The 20468-nt window shown below is 32.8% G+C and overlaps 1 protein-coding gene across 3 annotated transcripts in view; it reads right to left on the bottom strand.

Annotated features, from left to right (window-relative positions):
* Positions 1-1639: 1639 nt before the first annotated feature.
* Positions 1640-20468, bottom strand: part of RBM46 (RNA binding motif protein 46) — a 49536-nt gene continuing 30707 nt past the window's right edge. For 2 of the 3 annotated variants that reach the window (XM_078002386.1, XM_015139380.3), the window contains exons 5-6: positions 10420-10479; positions 1640-3674 (exon numbers count right to left, since the gene is read on the bottom strand). In XM_078002386.1, the coding sequence (XP_077858512.1) occupies positions 10424-10479 (56 nt within the window). In that variant the 3' untranslated portion in view covers positions 1640-3674; positions 10420-10423. The remainder of the gene's footprint in view (positions 3675-10419; positions 10480-20468) is intronic. The other variant, XM_015139377.2, reaches the window with a different exon arrangement.

The raw sequence follows: 20468 nt of genomic DNA, 5'->3' as shown, positions 1-20468 counted from the left end.
AGATTAACTGCTCATTCAGAACATCACAGAAAGGGACAGTGTTTGACGTGAATGTACTAATTTCTATACTTCCAGTTAAAGGGAGTTGGGATGAAAAACTACTATGCTCTTCATACAACTATACCCATATAATACCACCCACCATCTGAATGTCATCCATTTGCCAGGTGTTTTACTTACGTGTACCACCACTTTATAGAAGTGAAAAGTATGGCTAAGATTTAAAAATGTGTCCAAGTTCAAAGAGCTGTTACTTAATGGAGTGGGATCTAACACAGCTTATATGCTTCTCATCCAATCACCACGGATCTCCAAATACAATGTGTGGTTCGTAAGCTCAATTGTTTTTTTTTGAAAGTGAAAAAGCTATGTGGAAACTTGCAATTGTTATGATGGGCTATTTCAAGCATTTCTATGAAAAACTAAGTGTCACTTTTTCTTTCGGCTTGGAGTCTGAGTAACCTCTGTATTCCAAGGGTATTACCACAATCACCAACAAAATACTCACTGTATGCTGAGTGATATGCACCTGTGAGCCACATATACCTGGCAATTAAAGAGCAAAATCTATGCAATTCAAACAGTTGAGTAAAGAGAAATACAGTATTTGTTAAGCAGTGTCTATGCTCATTTAAATTAGAAAATATAAGGCAGTAAACTGGAAGTATTATATATGATTTATATGGAATGAACATTTAAAGGTTGAAAAAACTGAGATTAATGTCCACGTAACTTCTGCTTGAAACTTGGGCAGAAAAAATATTTGCAACTATTTCAAATTCTGTTTACAAATCCTATGTCCCATACAGCTGCACAATGAGTTGATTAAAAAAGGTAAAGTTTGTTATCTGATTTCTCAGACATCAATTATAAAAACTATCATTAGAAATCATTATAAATGTATACTACAATATTTAAGTCAAAATGACTTGAATTCATTAATTTGTAACTGAAAGGCAGAAACTTCAGTGGGTCTATTAACAAAGTATTTCTATTAGTCCCTGAAAATAATTTACTGTTTTGCAAAACTATTATTTCCAAAAAAAAAAACGGGATACATGTGCAAAACATGCAGGTTACACAGATACATGTGCAATGGTTTGCTGCACCTTTTGACCTGTCTGCTAAATGCCCTCCCCTCACCCCCAGCACCCAAAAGGCCCTGGTGTGGTTGTTTCCCTTTGTCCATGTGTTCTCAACGTTCAGCTCCCACTTATGAACGAGAATATGTGGTGGTTTCCTGTTCCTGTGTTAGTCTGCTGAGGATGATGGCCTCCAGCTTCATCCATGTCCCTGCAAAGGACATGATCTCATTCCTTTTTATGGCTGCACAGTATTCCATGGTGTATATGCACCATATTTTCTTTATCCAGTCTATTATTGATGGGCATTTGGATTGATTTCATGTATTTGCTTTTGTAAAGAGTGCTGCAATAAACATACATGTGTGTCTTTATAGAATGATTTATATTCCTTTGAGTATATAAAAACAATTTTCTTTCTTCAACATCCTTCACTTGAGTCTCATGAAAGCACTGAGCCTATGACTGTGTAACAAGTGAAAATGTTCTCAAGAAAAGCTCAAAGTGATTGTGAGAGCTAAAGGTTTTGTCATTCTAGTAAAAAGAAAACACACATATTAGAAGCATCACATATTTAATGTCAAAAAATTTGAATTCAAGTACAAAAATTAACACATGATTTCAACATTAAAAACCCATAACACTTGTTATTAAAACAATACAAAGAATATCAAAAACACAAATGAAGCATAACTATAAACTCCTTAAATACATTAACAGCAAAATTATAATTTGTGTATAACAAATAACAAAAATATCTATAGTTATTTTCAAGGACCACAATGGTAGACTGCTTTTTCTTTAGTACTGCAGAAAATTTGTATCTTAATCTTTTTGTCTCTTCATTTCTTTCTACATAATGGTTAGATGCTTCTGGTCATATAATTGTTCTAATCTCCAGTACAGATAGTGATCCTTGGTAATCAAATCTACTATAACCACTGTCTTCAAGTGCTTTTTGTGAAATGCTATTTAGTAAAATTATGCAAAAAATTAACATAAATGACTAGGTTCTATTGCCCACTCAGGAATTAGAAGAAAATCCCAAAAGTTTAAAAAGAATAGTAGTTTGCTGTACCTTTATCAAGAGAAACCACTGAATAACTTTTTAAACTCTGCATTTTTATAAATTCTGCAACTCCATGTTATTCTGAATTATAGCTGTTTAGTACTTTAGAATATCTTTCTAAAACCAAATGTGCAAACCCGATTCTAAAATAAAACAGTATTTTAATTTGCAAGTTTACTACTACAAATTTACACAAATTTTCATACTAATGTTAGTATTTTCTTCAGAAGAATGAGGCCTGATTGGAGATATATAGTCGCTGTCCAACATGGCTGCCATTAGCAAGTGATATTGTTGGTGACAAGGGATAGCCTGGATAAGAATAAGGCCTTGAAGTATAAGGAAGCACGCTGGGAGTCCCAGAAGAGAGGGTAGCACTAACAGGGGAAAGACTATTTATTGAGCTGCGACGGAAATTGTAGTCTGTAAATAAATACATGAACAATTATGCTGCACATCTTTATGGACACAAATTTAATTTAAAGAGACAAAGCATTAAAATAATAATCACATTTTAACATAATGTTCTAACATTGGAAATCTTGATGATACTATATTGCTGGTTAAAGATTATTTCAGCATTCACTGCACTATAAATCCTCAGAGTTTTGTCAGTATTACCTTTCCTTTAGTCACACAATGTTTCGGAGATCTTACCAGAATGAATTCTTGGATATCTACTATTTCTTGGGGTTTTGATTATAGAAAAAGAGACATCTCATTTCTCTTGCTCTACAAAGAAGCTTCTTTTAAATTTGGTTCTAAGGGGTAGTCCATGAAGAAAAGATAAAAAACAGTGAATTCATATTTGTTTTTTTTTTTCTTTGAAGTTGTATTAGGCATCAAACCAGCAGAAACATTCACCCCTGGACTGCAAAAACATTTGGTATAAACTAGCTGGCCAATATTTCATTATTTAAACACTAATATAAACATTTATCTAACTCAACATACTAACATTAAAAGTCCTACTGGTATGATAAAACAGTAAAATGAATCATCTTTATTAAATAAACTTCGAAAAACCATTATCAACTTATAGTTACTTCAAAAAACCATTATCAACTTATAGTATAGAAAAATATCCAAAATTAAACCAAATTATTAAAAAATAATTATATTTGAAATACTGCTGTTTCACAATAAACATTCATCTTATGCATCAATAATTTCCTGTTTCATTAACTGCAACATTTATGTGTGTATATATGTTACAGACCAAATTTTTAAATCCTGTACCTTCCAAAAACTCAACTATGTTCTTTACTGTAAAATAAGCCAAGGGTGTGACAATGACTATAAAATCATTATTTAGAAACATTATGGTGTTTCTAGGAATGGAAGAAAAGAAATTAGGTCATCTAATGTACAGGTAAGGTTTTTTTCTATAATACTGTCCTGGTACTATAAATGATGCCTACACCATAGGTGCATTAACTTAATGTTGTCATGGGACTTAATGTTTAGCCAACAGGAATGAGATCAACTGCAGGAGAGTAAGCTCAAGCAACATCAGAAAGGACCTAGTTCAGGGAAAAAAAAAAAAAAAAGGAAAAATGAAAATCAGTTAAATATACGTTTAATTTCCAGCATTATAAAATTCTAATTAGACAAATTTTATAACCTTTTTATGAATGGTACCATAAGATCAACAAAGTGATCTGTTCCAGGAACACATAAATACATTTAGAGTAACCAGTTCCAAATATTTTCAGTATTTTGAAAATGAATGAGAAATTACTTTGATACCATTTACTTTTCTAACATCCAAAGTAGGATGACTCTATATACCATACAATTTTTTTCTTTATTTTTATTTATTTGAGACAGAGTTTCACTCATTGCCAAGGCTGGAGTGCAATGGTGCGGTCTCAGCTCACTGCAACCTCTGCCTCCTGGGTTCAAGAGATTCTCTTGCCTCAGCCTCCCAAGTAGCTGGGATTACAGGCGCCCACCACTACACCCAGTTAATTTTTGTATTTTTAGTAGACACGGGGTTTCACCATGTTGGTCAGGCTGGTCTTGAACTACTGACTTCAGGTGATCCACCTGCCTCAGCCTCCCAAAGTGCTGGGATTACAGGTGTGAGCCACCGTGCCTGGTGCTTTTTTTTCCCCTTTTTTTTTTAAAGGATCCACTTCACCTGAAGGGTTTGGTATTGAGTGTAAACGCGACCATTACTGGCTCCATGTATTCCCAAATAATTGCTTTATTTAAAAAAGTCTGATTCTTTCCTCCTGAAAATTATTATGCAAATACAGTCAATTCCTTATTAGCCAATATCTGTAATACATCTAGCTCTTCAAATTTTAACAATGTGGTTATCAACAATTCAATTTAGAAGAGCAGGCTACTGCAAACAGAGAAATGTAGTTTTCGAAGAGAAATAACTTCTGTTTTGCATTTACATCCACTCAAGACCTAATGCAGCCTATTCATGAAATGTGGATACTGAAGGTATCTTCAGGGAAAAATTTCAGAAAGTGGATAGCCAAGCAGTTGGCTATTAGCAAAATGCTTAGCTTATCCGCATTCCTGATAGTCCCCACTGTAAACCTTGAACTTAAGCCCTTAAATATATACAATGATCAATTGTTATATTGTGTATTTTCAAGGAGACAAAATTAAATACAAAATTAAAAGTTGATTATGACTTTATTCATGTAGCATAAATCCAAAGGAAAAAAACCCCTCACAAATAACAAAGATTAGGAAACAAAAGGTTTCAGAAGTTTGTAAGATTTTACAAGCATTTCAAAAATAAATTTTATTACTAAAATCACTAAGAATCTAAATATATTCAGGAAGACATCTAGCTGTTTAGAAAATACAATACAAACCAAACTTAAATGAATGAAATGTAAGCTGAAAATGCTTAGTGGAATGAACCTAAAAGTACAATCATGTTTTCCTCAGCTCTACTATAACATACAATTTTCATATCATAGGAAATAAAAAGAAATTCTAATTTTAAGAAAATAATACATAACTAAATTAGTTAAAATTCCTAGCATATACTTATTTGCCCAGCCCTAGTTTTTCTTCCCAATGAACATCCTTAGCTCTTCAATCCCACTGTTTCTGCCTCAGACAAGGATCTGTACTTCCGATCCCTTCTTAAGGAATGACACAGAGCCAATTTCAGAATGTCTAAGTTATACACTAAGTGTTATGAAATTGCCTTAACACTTTGAACATTGATATACAATTCACATAAAATGCATACATCATATGTTTATTTCAATGAGTTTTGATAATTGTATAAATCTATGTAATGGATATTCAAAACAAGATATAAAACATATCCCCAATCCAGAAATTTCCTGTGCCCTTTTCCAGCCAACAGACCTTCACTTGGAAGCAACCACCTTTTGATTTCTACTCCAATAGATTAGTTTTGCCTGTTCTTAGACTTCATAAAATATGTAATAAAGATTTTTATGTCTACCTTTTCTCTCAACATAATTTTAAGTACATTTGAATTAATTTTTACCAGTAAAAAATTAGTTACAAAAAGAGGAGGCTTCTATACAAAGTAAGAATGCTTTTTTCCATTCAAAGAGAACCCACTGACGTATCTTGCCTTGCTACGTCAAAACTCAAATAGCTTGTTTTGGTAAAATTATTCCAGAAAGCTGATCCAGACAATCTCCTAATATAATTTCTAACATTCATTCACATTGTATATTTCAGTAGTTTCTTCCTTTTTATGGTTGAGTATTATTTCATTGTATGAATATACTTCAATTTCATTATCTGTTTGCCTACTGATGAATATCTGGGTTGTTTCTAAGTTTTATTATGAATAAAACTGCTAGGAACACTTTTATACAAATCTTTTGTTGGTTATATGTTTTAATTTCTTTAATTAAATTTCTTTAATTTCTTTTGGGTTATATGTTTTAATATCTGGGAATGGGATTGCTAGGTCATAGGACAGATGACCCATACTGCTTAAGAGTTCTCCAGTATGACTGTTTTATATTCACACCAGTAAAATATGAGACACTTCCAGTTGCTCCACATCTTAACATTTGGCACTGCCAGAGATTTTAATCATACCTATTCTAGTGAATTATTGTATCTCCCAGTGGTTTTAATTCTGATTTCCCTTATGACTAACAACATGTTTATTGCCCATTTAAATATCTTTGGTAAAGTATCTGTTTAAGCCCCTTGTTTATTTTTATTGGCTTTGTCTTTTTCTTGTTGATACTGATAGTTTTTGATGAGTCAAATTCACTCATTCAAAATCACAAACCAGGAATAGGTTCAGACCTTATTAAACTCTAAATCAAATGACCTTTTTCACTGATGAATGACAGAGACAAAAGCTGAATAGACAAAGAACAAGTTAAATTCACACCTCCTGATTCCTAGGAAAGTATTATTTCCACTTCCTTAAGCTTTTTTTACTCTGGCAATCTTCTTAAACATGGTTGAGAGAAACTGTCTGAAGAGGTTATTATGGGGGTGACAGAACTAAAGCACACAGTGCTGGTCTCTAAACTACCTGGTTTTCACTTGCACCGCCCATTCCCATACTTCTTATTTCAACTCCCTTGTTTTATATGCTAAACTTTCACTTGAAGAAAAGGCTGTTTTGTGGGAAAAAAAAAGAGAGAACAACTGCTCTGACATAGTGGATTATTACAGAAAACCTGATCAAATGTTATCTTTAATTTCATATTTATATATGGAATACAAATATTTTCATCGAACAAATTTGATATATACAAAGAATAGCAAATAAACTTAACCTTAAGTGGCAATTCCAATTAAGCAGTAATGGCTAATAGGAATTTTAGATTCAGAAAGATTCTGGTTGTGTGTCTGGAATAAACAGGAAAGTGAGTGATGACTTATGCCACATCTGACACAGGAGCAAGAGTAGAGACTGGCAGTACATATACCACACACTTGTCAGGCCTGTTTATGCAGCTATTGTAATTTGGTCTACCACCTTTCTGTATTCAACACAAAGACAGTCTGGTAGCAAATAACACCAGTATGTTTCTCAGTGAAAATGTAAACAGTGGATAGATATATTGCTTCAATGTATTTCTTGTTTTGTTTCTAATTCGTCTTACACATCTTGACCAAACATCACTAATTCTTAGCTGCTTTTCTGTCTTAAAGATGAAGAAAACCCTTAATAGAGACTTTAAAGTGAGATAAAAGTGTCTTCTCATATTAATTTTGACTCCCTTTTTCTTTTGTTTCTGACTGTTCTTTAGACTAATTTTTCATTAAAAAACATATTCCTCACAATTGGTTTTTCTTCTCTGTTAGCTATGCGAGTTCTACCACCACACCCATCCACTTTCCGATACATCTTTAAGTGTGCAACTTAGTGATTTTTATCACATGTACAACACCACTATAAAATTCCAGAACATATTCATCATCCTAAAAAGAAACTCTATCTATTAGCAGTCACACCCATTCTCTCTTTCCTCAGCCCCAGCAACTACAAGCCTTTCTATTTCTATAGACTTGCCTATTCTGGACTTTTTATATAAATTTATGTGGTCTTTTGGAACTGACTTCATAACATAATGCTTTCAAGGCTCATACATGTTGTAGCATGTATCAGAACTTCATCCCTTTTAATGGCTGAATAATATATCATCATACAGCTAGATTATACATTGTTTATTCATCAGTTGATAGGTATTTGGGTTGTTTCAATCTTTTGGCTATTATTAATGCTGCTGCTAAGGAATAATATGTACAAGTGTCTGTGTGAACATATGTTTTCAATTCTCTTTAGTAAGTATCTAGGAATGAAACTGCTGAGTCATACAGTAATTCCCAGTATAACTTTTCGAGAAATTGCTCAACTGTTTTCAAGGTAGTTAAGACTATACTACTTTACATTCCCACCATTGTTAAGGATGAAACACCTTATCTTTTCATCTATGAAGTACGTTTATCAGACCTTTAACACATATTTTAAGCATTTCTTTAGATTCCTATGGGATCTGTATTGAAATTTTTTTTTAAAAAAATCCTTATTGTACCATTTTATTATTATTTCAATTTCTAATGTTCAATAACCACGACTGAAATAACTATCTCAATAACTTACTTTCACTGAAACACTAAATTTTATCTGCAAAAAAAAAAACTTTTTTTTTTTTTTAAGCTGTACTACTATCCATTCCCAGAACATAAAATATGGCTGGGTTCAAACACAGAGATTAAAATATCATATAAGTATAAATAATATCTATCATTTATTTTGTACTTTCTATTCTAGTATAGAAAATCAAGAGCTAAATAAGCAGAGAAAATATTTAAAGAAATGAAATTTCTTTAAAATGAAATTCTAAATTATCTAAAGATTACAATTTAAACCTTCGAAAGCAAGGGTTTGAAATTCTAGAAAATACAAACTAATCTACAGTGGTTGCCTGAGAGAGAATGGAAGGAAGAATGGATTACAATGGGGCATAGGGCATCTTTTAGGAGTGAAAGAAATGTTTGTTTTCTTAATTGTGGTGTCATTTCACAGATGCATACATAAATCAAAATGAAACAAATTGTACAGTTTAAATACGGGCATTTTGTTGTATTTTATTTATACCTCAATAAAGTCAGAAACATATTAAACAAAAACAAAACTCAAGTGTGTCTTTGGGTTAGCTTCAGCGTTTTCCAAACTACATCCCATACAATTAAAGTGCAAGAATTTCTCAAAACAAGCATCCTATAGCCAAATAATCTCAAGAAAAATTCAGAACAGATAGGCTTATACATTAAACAGGTTGCTACCTCAATTACCTAGGATGTTAGTATGCACTATGATTTTCCAAAGGAAGTATTTAGTATAGTTTTTCCCAAACCTGTTTGACCTTAGAGGCAGTTATTTCACTGAACTTTGAGTATCAGGGAAGAAATCTTAATAGAGTTAATACATAATGGGAAAACATTAAAAACAAAACAGAACAAAATCTTCAAATATATTAAATGCAGCAATTAAAAGCTCAAATGCCTTCAGGCAAGGCAACACACAAAAAGAACACAAAGAGCGTCAAGAATGAAACAACAGATACTTATTTGTACTGAAAATAAGCCTAGTTGCTTTCCATTAAAAAAAAAAACAAACCACATTTAGAGCTTCTAGTTTGCTACCTTTGTATTAAGAGATAATTATGTCCAACTCCTTTTAATGCTACTTTCTAAGCCATTTGGAAAGTGAGTAATAGAACAGCAGCCTTATGAGAGAAAAAATTACCATCAGAGCTGCAGCAATCCAGGTAGGCTTCAGTATAAAAAAAAAAGTTGTAGCTCACTAAATAAACCATGTGGGCAAAAAAGAAAAGCCTTAGAAAATGCAACAATTCTTTTCAAGTTTTATTTCTATGAGTAAAATCAGTCCTTGTAATTCAAATTTTGAACTATAAAAAGTTGTAAGGACCTCTAAGACTGGCATCACTTATTTGAATTTTTATGCTAAGATCTTTTAAAAATAAAATTTTAAGTCTCCAGTATAACAAGCATTTCTCTGAGTCTGAGAACAGATTATATTAATTGTAATGGCCACTATTTATCACTTATTAAGTGATAAAAATAATCACACAAAATTAGTACAACTGAATCCACATAACAGACATGTAAGTACTATTATTATCCCCTTTGTTAATGAGGAAGTGAAGCACAAAAAGGTCAAGTTAACTTAACTCAAGGACACAGATGTAGTAGTACATGAATTATATCCTAGAACACACCACATTCTTTTCCCTCTACATGTAAAAAAAGACTTGGTAAAGTAATAATCCTGACTCAAATAACAAGCTATCTTTTAACTTCTTACTAAAACTCGTCTTCCTCAAGAAGTACCTTGTTGAATAAACTAAACACTAAGTCTTAGTAAAACAACTTTTATTCCAAATTGTTGCAATAAGATTTGGGTTTAAGGTTGAAAAACAAGAGAGTCCTATTTTCAGATACTTTTGAGAAATACTTGGATAATCTATAAATAACACACTAACTCCAAATGTATCTAATTTATAATACTGTTTACCATCTTAGTGGTTCAAGGTATACTAGCATGTTAAATGTTTTGAGAAGACCTGAAATACAGAAATCACTTTAGCTTTTTAAAACATATGCTTAATGAGTCTGTAATTAACAAGGCTATTACACAAAATACTTCATAAAGTTTCATTAGTTTCATTATAAAGAACAATTTACAACTGGTTTTCTGACAACTAACTATATTACATAATATTCCTAAGAGACTTTTACCTAATAAACTCTTACCTGTTTATTTTCTCCAAATTCTTCTACACAGGTCCAGGCTGAAGAGATTGTGTTCCCTGTCTGTAAGCAGTGAAGACAGAAAATAATTGAGTCTTTAGATTGATGTTATCCTTATCTTGGAAGTGCATGGAATCCTTGATTTTAGTTAAAAACCTTTTGATCAGTAAATAAAAAAACAAGTTTACAGAAAAAGAAGTAAGGGGTAAATAGTTATTTCTGGAGTTCTACAAAGATGAACAAAGAGAAGAATATTTTGATATTTGAATGAAAATTATGAGTAATACATTATCGGAAAAAAAATTTATCTTTCTAAACAAATTATCGTTTATCTTTCTAAATATTACTACCCTGCTAAGATAAAGAAGAGACTTTAAAAATAAACGAGATCACCCAATTTCTGATAAGTAGAAAGCCCAAGAATCTAAGCAAGTTTGGGAAATAGAAATGTTGTATAAGGTGTAGTTATTTTACATATGAAACAGCATTTCCTTGCTGTCTTAAAAAAGATAGATGGCCAAAATAATACTAAACTTAAATCTTTCTTCCTAATAGCTAAATTTTATCTACTTGAAATCTAATTTGGTCATATACAGTACAACTGTGGGCATCCATCTATTTTAGTGGTTATCTCTTCATATGCCTTAAAGCTTTCTGTTATGGATGTATATCCAAATCTATGCTAAGAAATTGTGTATAAAAGTATAAACAAATGAAAAATGTCTGATAATCTATAGAAAACTAGATTTTAAAATAACCATCTAAAGATTATAATTCAGTATAAAAACAGTCACAATTTCTTCTGTTTCTACATGATGAACTAGGTAATATTAATCAAACCTCTTCGTAAGAACTAGAAAATGTAAGAAACTATTAAAATCAAAAACATCTGTTTGAAGTCACTGAGAACCAAGACAGTGACGAATTATGGGGTTGTGATCTCAGACAAGTAGAAAACCCAAAGGTATGTGCACCTCTTTGGGAGGTGCATTACCCCTGGAAGGGTTGGCCAATCCCCAAAAGCTCCCTTTTGGATGCCAAGAGACAAATGAAGCTAGGAAGACTAAAATTATAACTAAAGAGCTACTAACAAGGAATGACTAGAACTGAGGAAAAATGAACCAGAAACAGACAAACTTTAACAGAGACTGAATTTAACTTCAATCCCTGCCTAGATTAAAGTAATCTGGGTTTGTCAGTCCTTTGGCCACCTTTCTGAAGCCAAAATAAATCTTCTATGAATAAATATAACATCATGCTAGCCTTCAAATTGTCTCTACAATTTTCATACACAATATCTGGTATTGAATAAAAAATAACTAGTCATACAAGGAGGTAAATCAGTATCACCTAAAACCAACAGAAACAGCAGACAACAGTAACAGATCCACAGGGTATTTAGATCAGAACCGAGTATTGAAATAACAATGTCTAATACACTCAAGAAAATAAAAGACTAACATTTTTGGAAGAAAGCAGAAATCATAAAAGAGACTCAAATGGAATTCTAGAACTGAGAAATGAATCTAAATGACTGGTTCTTATGATAAACCTTTTAAATTCTTTACAGATGAAAAAATTACAAACCAAAAAACAGGTAAGAAAACATACAGACTGAACATACAAAAGGATGGACAATACAGAAGAAATATAATCAATATACAGGTTACAATAAAAAGGTTTAACATAAGTAGAGTTGGATTACCATAAAGAAAGAAGAGAGAAAATGAACAAATGCAGTATTTGAAAACACAGTAACACAGAACTTACTAATACATTAACCTAGACTCCAGAAGTACCAAGCAAGATGAAAACTAAGAAGACTATACAAAAGTCACATCCATAATATAAAACTTCTGAAAATCATAAAGAGAAAATACTAAAAGTAGCTGGGTACAGGGAATGATGGCACAATTTATGTTCAAAGGAGCAACAAGCTGATCAACAACAGATTTCCCAAGAGAAATAACAGAAGCTAAAGGACAGTGGAATCATAACTGCAAAGGGCTGAAGTAAAATAACTGCAAAGGGCTGAAGTAAAATAACTGCTGGCCTAGCAAAAATACCCTTTCAAACGGCAGGTGAACTAAGAATACATTCAGACAAACAAAAATTGAGATAATCTGTCATGAGCATATCCACACAAAAGAAAATATGAATAAGTATTCTTTAGGTAGAATAAACATACAATTCTAGTGGAAGCTTAGAGATGGAAGAAACAGAGGGTAAAGGAAATGATAAATGTGTAAATCAATATCAATGTATATTAAGTCTAAAAACAGTTATAGCTAGGTATTTTTATTATATTGGGTATTGTGGGGTTTTAAATGTATAAGGTTCAAAATATATGTAAGTACCAATGACACTACATAAATTGTAAAAGAAATGAAAAAAGTCAAAGTGTACTAAGTTCCTTGTATTGTCTGGGATGTGATAAAATACTAATTAATATTAGACTTCAGTAAGTTAGGAATGCATGTTGGCATCTATAGAGTAATGACTAAGAGATTAAAGACTATAATTAATACAGCTAAAGGAAAGAAAGTCAAAATAAACACTATGTTTAAAAAAAGGCAAGAAATAAGAAAAGTAATACAGAACAAGCAAAGAAAACAGAATGCAAATGGAAAAATGAGAGACTTAATCCCTAGCATGTTGGTAAGGACATTAAATGTATATTTAGAAATTAATATTGAAGGTTCAAGAATAAATCAAAATATAAAAGAGAAAATATTTTTAAACAAATGATAATACAAATAAAATATATCAAAATGTATGGAACGCAAGGCCAGGTGCAGTGGCTCACACCTGTAATCCCAGCACTTTGGGAGGTCAAGGTGGGCAGATCACCTGAGGTCTGGAGTTGGAGACAAGCCTGGGCAACATGGTAAAACCTGTCTCTACTAAAAATACAAAAATCAGCTGGGTGTGGTGGTGCACACCTGTAATCCCAGCTACTTGAGAGGCTGAGGCAGGAGAATTGCTTGAACCCAGGAGGCGGAGGTTGCAGTTAGCCACGATCACGCCACTGTACTCTAGCCTGGGTGACAGAGTGAGACCCAGTGCCAAAAAAAGAAAAAGAAAATGCATGGGATGCAGCTCTAACCATACTTAGGATATTGGTAGCCTTAATAAAAGAGGGGCTAAAAACTCTAAGATGGTCTCGTAAATAATATTCCACATATTCAAAAAAAGATTAACACCAATCTTACATAAATTCTTACAGAGAACAGTGAAATTTAAAACATTTCCCAACTATTTTTATGAGGAAAAGAATGAGCCAATCTCATTAATGAACACAGATGTAAAAATCCTAAAGGAAATACCGAATAAATTTTAGCAATATATAAAAAGTATAATGTACCATGACCAAATTGAGTTTACTTCAGAAGTAAGATTGATGTAACATTCAAATATCAATCAATGCAACGTGTTGCATTAAAAGAATAAAAGACAAAAATGATGTAATTAATTAGATGCAAAAAAGTATTTGACAAAATTCATTACCCATTCATGATAAAAACACGTACAAAGCAGGAATAAAAGAGAATATCTTAAGTGATAAAGGGCTTCTACAATAAAAGCTACAACACACGCCATATCTTAATGGAGAAATATTGAAAGTTTACAAGGATGGTTCCTATCATCATTTGTATTCAATGTTGAAAAAGTAGTTCTAGCCAGTGCAGTAAGGCAAGAGAAAAAAAGAAACGTATAAAGGATGGAAAGGAACAAAAAGATCTTTACATTTAGTTGATAAAAGTGTATGCAGAAAAATTACTGTAGAGTCAAACTATTTGACACAAACAAGTAGTTTTATCCACTATATTAAAAATACATTTTCACATAAAGCAGGAACAATTAGAAACTGAAATTAAGATAAGTTATTTTTTATGATGACATTATGAAAAACTAAAACTAGGTACAAGTCTGGAGAAAGATGTAGAAGACATTTAAACAGTAAACTACTGAAAGAGCAAATTTTTAAAAGCCTAGGTAAATGAAGACAAGTATCATGTTCATGCATCAGAAGACCCAATACTATAAAAATGTTATTGTTCCCAAATTGATCTACAGATTCAATTCTGTTCCAATCAAAATCCCATTAGGATTTTGATTTGGGGTATAAAGTTACAAGCTGATTCTAAAATTCATATGGAAATTCAAGGGCTGAGAAAAGTCAAGATAATTGTGAAGAAGAAAAAATAAGTGAGAAAATATTATTTACAAAATATAAAGTTACAGAATTAAGACAATATGGTATTGGTGCAAAAACAAACAGATCAATGAAACAGAATGTTAATATCCAGAATAAGTCATATATGTATGTGTGTATTAGAAGGCAGTGTATATATACACACTTGATTTATGTTAAGGTGGCACTGCAGAGTCATGGGAAAATGGCAAGTCTTCAAAAAATGGTGTTAAGTGAATATTCATATGCGGGGGGGGGAGTGATACTTCATATTGTCACTAAATTTAGATGATAGAAAGTTTCTAAAAGATAATACAGAAAATATTTCATGACCCTGTGGTGAGTAAAGGTTTTCTAAGCAGGATGCAAATGGCACTAGTAAGACTGATCAATTGAATCATATTAAAATTAAAAACTTCTATGTTTCAAAACATACCTGAATAAACAGGTAAGTCATAGAGTAGAACAAGATACTTTAAAAATATATTCAATAAAGGACTTGTATATTAAGTAATAAAGTAAAAAACAGACAAACCAATAGAATAAGGAAGATTTGAACAAGAAAGATACTTCACCAATACAATAGTGTAATGCCCTATAACCCTCCTAAGATGATCAATATTGTAAGTTATCATTATGTAAAAATTACAATCTCAATAAGAAATATACACTAATCAGAATATCCAAAATGTAGAAGACTGATACCATAAGTGTTGGCAAGAATGTGAAACAACTGGAACTCCCATTTACTGCTAGTAAAGTGTAAATCAGTATACTTACTTTGGAAAACTATTTGGCCCTATTTACTACAGTTTAAAAAACATGACCCACACCACTTTCACTCCTATATACTCAATAGGAATGTGTGCAAATGAGCACCAAAAACACTATGTTCAAGAATCTTTAGAGTGTCATTATTCAAACAGCCCCAAACTGATAGCTCTTTATATTTTCACTAACAAAGACAGCAAGTTATATATAACATTCCGATGAAACACTGGCATCAATGAGAGCAAATGAACAGTACTGCTACATGAAACAGAATGAATCGATCTCACAAACATGTTAAAAAGAAGCCAGACAAGATGATATAAAATTATAAGTTTCAAAAATACATAGAATAAGTCAGAGGAGTGGCCTCCTTTGAGCAGGAAGGAAAGTAATGTCTGGAGAACATACAAGAGTCTTTTCGGGACCGGGCACAGTGGCTTAAGTAATTCCAGCACTTTGGGAGGCTGAGGCAGGCGGATCACGAGGTCCAGAGATCGAGACCATCCTGGCTAACACGGTAAAACCCCATCTCTACCAAAAATACAAAAATAAATAAATAAATAAATAAATTAGCCAGGCGTGGTGGCAGTCACCTGTAGTCACAGCTACTCAGGATGCTGAGGCAGGAAATGGCACGAATCCGGGAGGTGGAGCTTGCAGTGAGCTGAGATAGCGCCACTACACTCCAGTCTGGGCGACAGAGCAAGACTCTGTCTCAAAAAAAAAAAAAAAAGAGAGTCTTTTGGAGTGTTGGTATTTTATATCTTTACCTCTGTGGTGAGTTATACAGACATAGTCCCTCATGGTAATTTACTGAATTTACACTCATTATCTGTGCACTTTTCTGTTTGTAGTATGTAATGTTACAGCTTAAGGAGTTTTCTTTTTAAAAAGGGGGGGGATATAAAAGCCTGCCAGTGATATACATAAAGGAGAAGTTGATAATGTATAATTATGATAAAATATAAAATCACTTTATAGTTACTACCAAACTAGAGCACATATGATTCAGACAAATTTAAAAACTATAATGATTCTCAGTACAGATGCTACATAGAAATATTATTAAATACAGAATAATTCTTTTCTTCGTAATGCCTTCACTACCTACCACCTGGAGTTTTAGAATTAGCTTTGTTAATCTTTGGTTTGAATGAAATCAAATTTAACAGGAGAAATGCTGGGATTTAAATTACCAGTGTATAAGAATTAAATCTCTGTCAGAATATAGAAGAGATGGTGATAATTCCCACAACAAAAGCAAAAACTATCAGCAGAGTCTCAATTTAGTGTCAAATGCAAGGTTGCTACTTACTGGTACTTTCACCCAATTTAATTTACCATCTTATTTGTGTCATCCCTTTTTAAAAAGCAACAACTGTTAATGAATATATTCTGAGAAATTATTTCAGAAGTGATTATTTAGTAAGCAAGACAATAAGAAAGAGACTAGGGGAAAGAAAAGGCATGTCAAAAAGTGGAGAATAAGAATAGGATACATTAAACTTCAAAGATCAGAGTCAACATCTTTACCACCTCTCTGTAAAATGGGACTCATTAAATGTTTTATATTTAGTTTTCTAGAAGTTATGTAGGAATAAGGGCCAAAATAAGTGAAAACTAAGTAAAAATCTAAGTAGGCTCTTAATTTTCATTATTTTCAAGAAAACAACATTGCAGATAGACGACTTGTTCTACAAAGATGTGACGAAGTTTCAAAAGTCAATGAAAACTAATTACAAAAGCATATTCTATATCTTTAAAGAAGACTTTACTGGTCTTTAGTTTGAGAGAAAATTTTAAAGTAAATGATATGAAAGATAAAAATTATTTTCAGACTCTCAGATATGTCATACTATTTCTTCTTTGAAGACAGAAAATAACTGAGTGCACAGGATTCCAATGTATTCCAAATAAGCCTGCTATATTAGCACCCCGAATTTTCAAGGTTTTTTCCTGTCTTTAGGAAACTAAACTGAAAGGAACACCACCATCTTCTCAGTCTACACCTGTGTGGAAGAATATAAAAGTATAATGCTAGTAATAAAAAATTAGAAATAACATACAATAAGTGATTGACATTTCCTATTTGTGAAGCCTTGATCAAACGTAATAGATTATGCTAGATATAACTGTGGATTATATAATGAATTTTAAAAGAAATTTAAAAATTGCACATAACATAAATCATTATATTCTATACTATATTTGGTTGATATAAAGACAAAGATTTTCTCAGAGGGTTTCAAAATAACAATTACAACCTAAATCTCCTATTCCACTATACAAATTTATATACATATATATTTTATATATATATATATATAAAATATACACATATCCAATATAAAATCATCCAAACCCAGTCTATATTTCAAGAGTTTATTGAAAAGGGAATATTCTGGGCCTTTTACAATTTTAACTCATTTAATACATGTAATTATCCTATGAGATAAATACTGTTATCATCATTCCTATTTTACAAATGATGGAACTGAAGGACAGAGAAGTTAAGTAACACTGGAGTGCAGTGGCGTGATCTCAGCTCACTGCAACCTCCACCTCCTGGGTTCAAGCAATTCTCCTGCCTCAGCCTCCCAAGTAGCTGGGATTACAGGTGCGCACCACCACACCCAGCTGATTTTTGTATTTTTAGTAGAGACAGGGTTTCACCATGTTGCCCAGGCTCGTCTCCAACTCCAGACCTCAGGTGATCTGCCCACCTTGGCCTATCAAAGTGCTGGGATTACAGGTGTGAGCCACTACGCCTGGCCTTGCGTTCCATACATTTTGATATGTTTTATTTGTATTATCATTTGTTTAAGGGTTTCTACTATTTTGAAACCTCCAACATGAGCATGTTAAAAATTATATACTGATAATTTTTACTTTGGTGACGTATATACAGGTATTTCAGCCCATTAACCACCATTCATAATTTAACCGTGCCCGTGTTTATACCTGTCAACTTCCTATCTCATATTATTTCTTTACCAATCTTTTCTTCTTTTTGCTCAAAGCACAGCCCAAATGTATCTTTCCTTGGAAACTTTATCTTTTATGTAGATTGCTTAAACTTATTTGAAAAGCACTATATGCTGAGTACTAAAGGAGACAGTACTCCCCCACATAATTCAGGGAATAACAACAAATCATACATGTACAAAGTCCACTGGCTTTATATATACTGATGGATGAACAATGTTAAGAGTAAATAAAAATATAAAAATTATTGAGTAATATCATAAAGAAAAAGTCATTTTGGGTTACTGTGTCCAATAAAAGCTTAATATAAAAGTAGATGAGGATAAGCAGAATACTCTAAGCACAGTGCACAGCAATAGGAAGGGCCTAGACCTACCAATGAGCATGGCAAATTCAGACGATCACAGCAGGAAATGGAAGCTATGGTTAGGTTAAGTGGGGCTAAACAGTAGGGCATTCTGAACAGGAGAATGTGGAGCTCAGAGTATTTGATTATACTTCAATAAGAGCCACGATAAGTTCCTGACCAAGGAAGTAACAATGAAAAAGTATAAACATATTGGACTGATAAATTATATGGCTAAACTACATATTGGGATATTTTGAATATAATCAGAGTAAAATGAGTACCAAGTAACAGGGGACCAGGAAATAGATACAAACAAACTTTGCCTGTTTGATGTTCTGTCTAGAATCTGAATGGGGAAAAGACATTTATCATCTGCCACCTTGCACATGCCATTCATTGGTTGGCAATGCTGATCCTAGGGTACATTTAAAAATCATGAAGCTACCTTGTAAACAAGATATGTTTACAAGATTTTTCTAACTCAGAATAACTCAGAGTTCAACCAGATGTCTCAGGTCAACACTACAATGGAGTGGGGTCTGGTACATGGGCCTGTAGGTTTCCTAAAGCCAAAATAGTCTCTGGAAAAAAGGTAAGGTGAGACCGAAAGCCCATCTCATTGTATTTTAACTTACAGAAACATAATTTGCCAATAATATTTCACAAGTCCGCTGTCTGTTATCCAATGTTTAATATTAGGCAAAAACCAGTTTTCCATTGGAATCATGTGAATTTACAAAGGATAGAAGAGCACAGCCTCTTAAGCTAACTAGGATCTTGGGCAAATTATTTAACATACTGAAGCCTGTTTGTTAAAAAAAATAAGAATTGTCAACATTAAAATCCTATCTACCACAGGCCAGACATGTTGGCTCACGCCTGTAATCCTAGCACTTTGGGAGGCTGAGGCAGGTGGATCACTTGAGGTCAGGAATTCGTAACCAGCCTGGCCAACACAGGGAAACTCCATTTCTACTAAAAATACAAAAATTAGCCAGGCATCGTGGTACATGCTGGTAATCCCAGCTACTCGGGAGGCTGAAGCAGGAGAATTGCTTGAACTCATTGCGGAGGTTGCAATGAGCCAAGATCGCACCACTGCACTCCAGCCAGGGTGACAGAGCGAGACTCTGTCACACACACACACACACACACACCCTATCTACCACAAAGAACTGTGAGAATACATCATGTAAAGGCATTTAGCACAAAATCTCACACATAATAAGTGTTCAAAGAATCTTAACTATTATTATTTCTAATATTTATATTATATATGATTGGAAAGTGGTGTCTTGGATTTGTTTTCTGAATAATTATTCTTCATCATTTACATGGTACTTAATATATATAAAAGCGAATGTTCTGGGCCCTTTACAATTTTAACTCATTTAATACATGTAATTACCCTATGAGATAAATACTGTTATCATCATTCCTATTTTACAATGATGGAACTGAAGGACAGAGAAGTAACTTTTCCAAGTAAGTAGTGAAGCTAGACTGTGAACCCAGGAAATCTGGCTCCAAATGCCATAATCTTTTTTCCCATGTTGCCTATATGCTATACCACATTACTTAGTTTTCTTTTCCTGAAAGAAAGTACAATGTACCATTTCCTGACCCCCCATACCAGTTTAGGTCAGGTCACCCAATTGTATGTTCTCGTAACACCCTGTACTACTTCAGCGCATTTATCAGAACTCTAACTGAATATTGGTCTCAATAGAATGTAAGGTCTATGAAAGTAGC

The sequence above is a fragment of the Macaca mulatta genome, chromosome 5, assembly GCF_049350105.2.
Source record: "Macaca mulatta isolate MMU2019108-1 chromosome 5, T2T-MMU8v2.0, whole genome shotgun sequence".
In the NCBI taxonomy this organism is placed as follows: Eukaryota; Metazoa; Chordata; class Mammalia; order Primates; family Cercopithecidae; genus Macaca; species Macaca mulatta.
The sequence above is the reverse complement of the archived record's forward strand: the minus strand, read 5'-3'. Positions and strand labels throughout refer to the sequence as shown.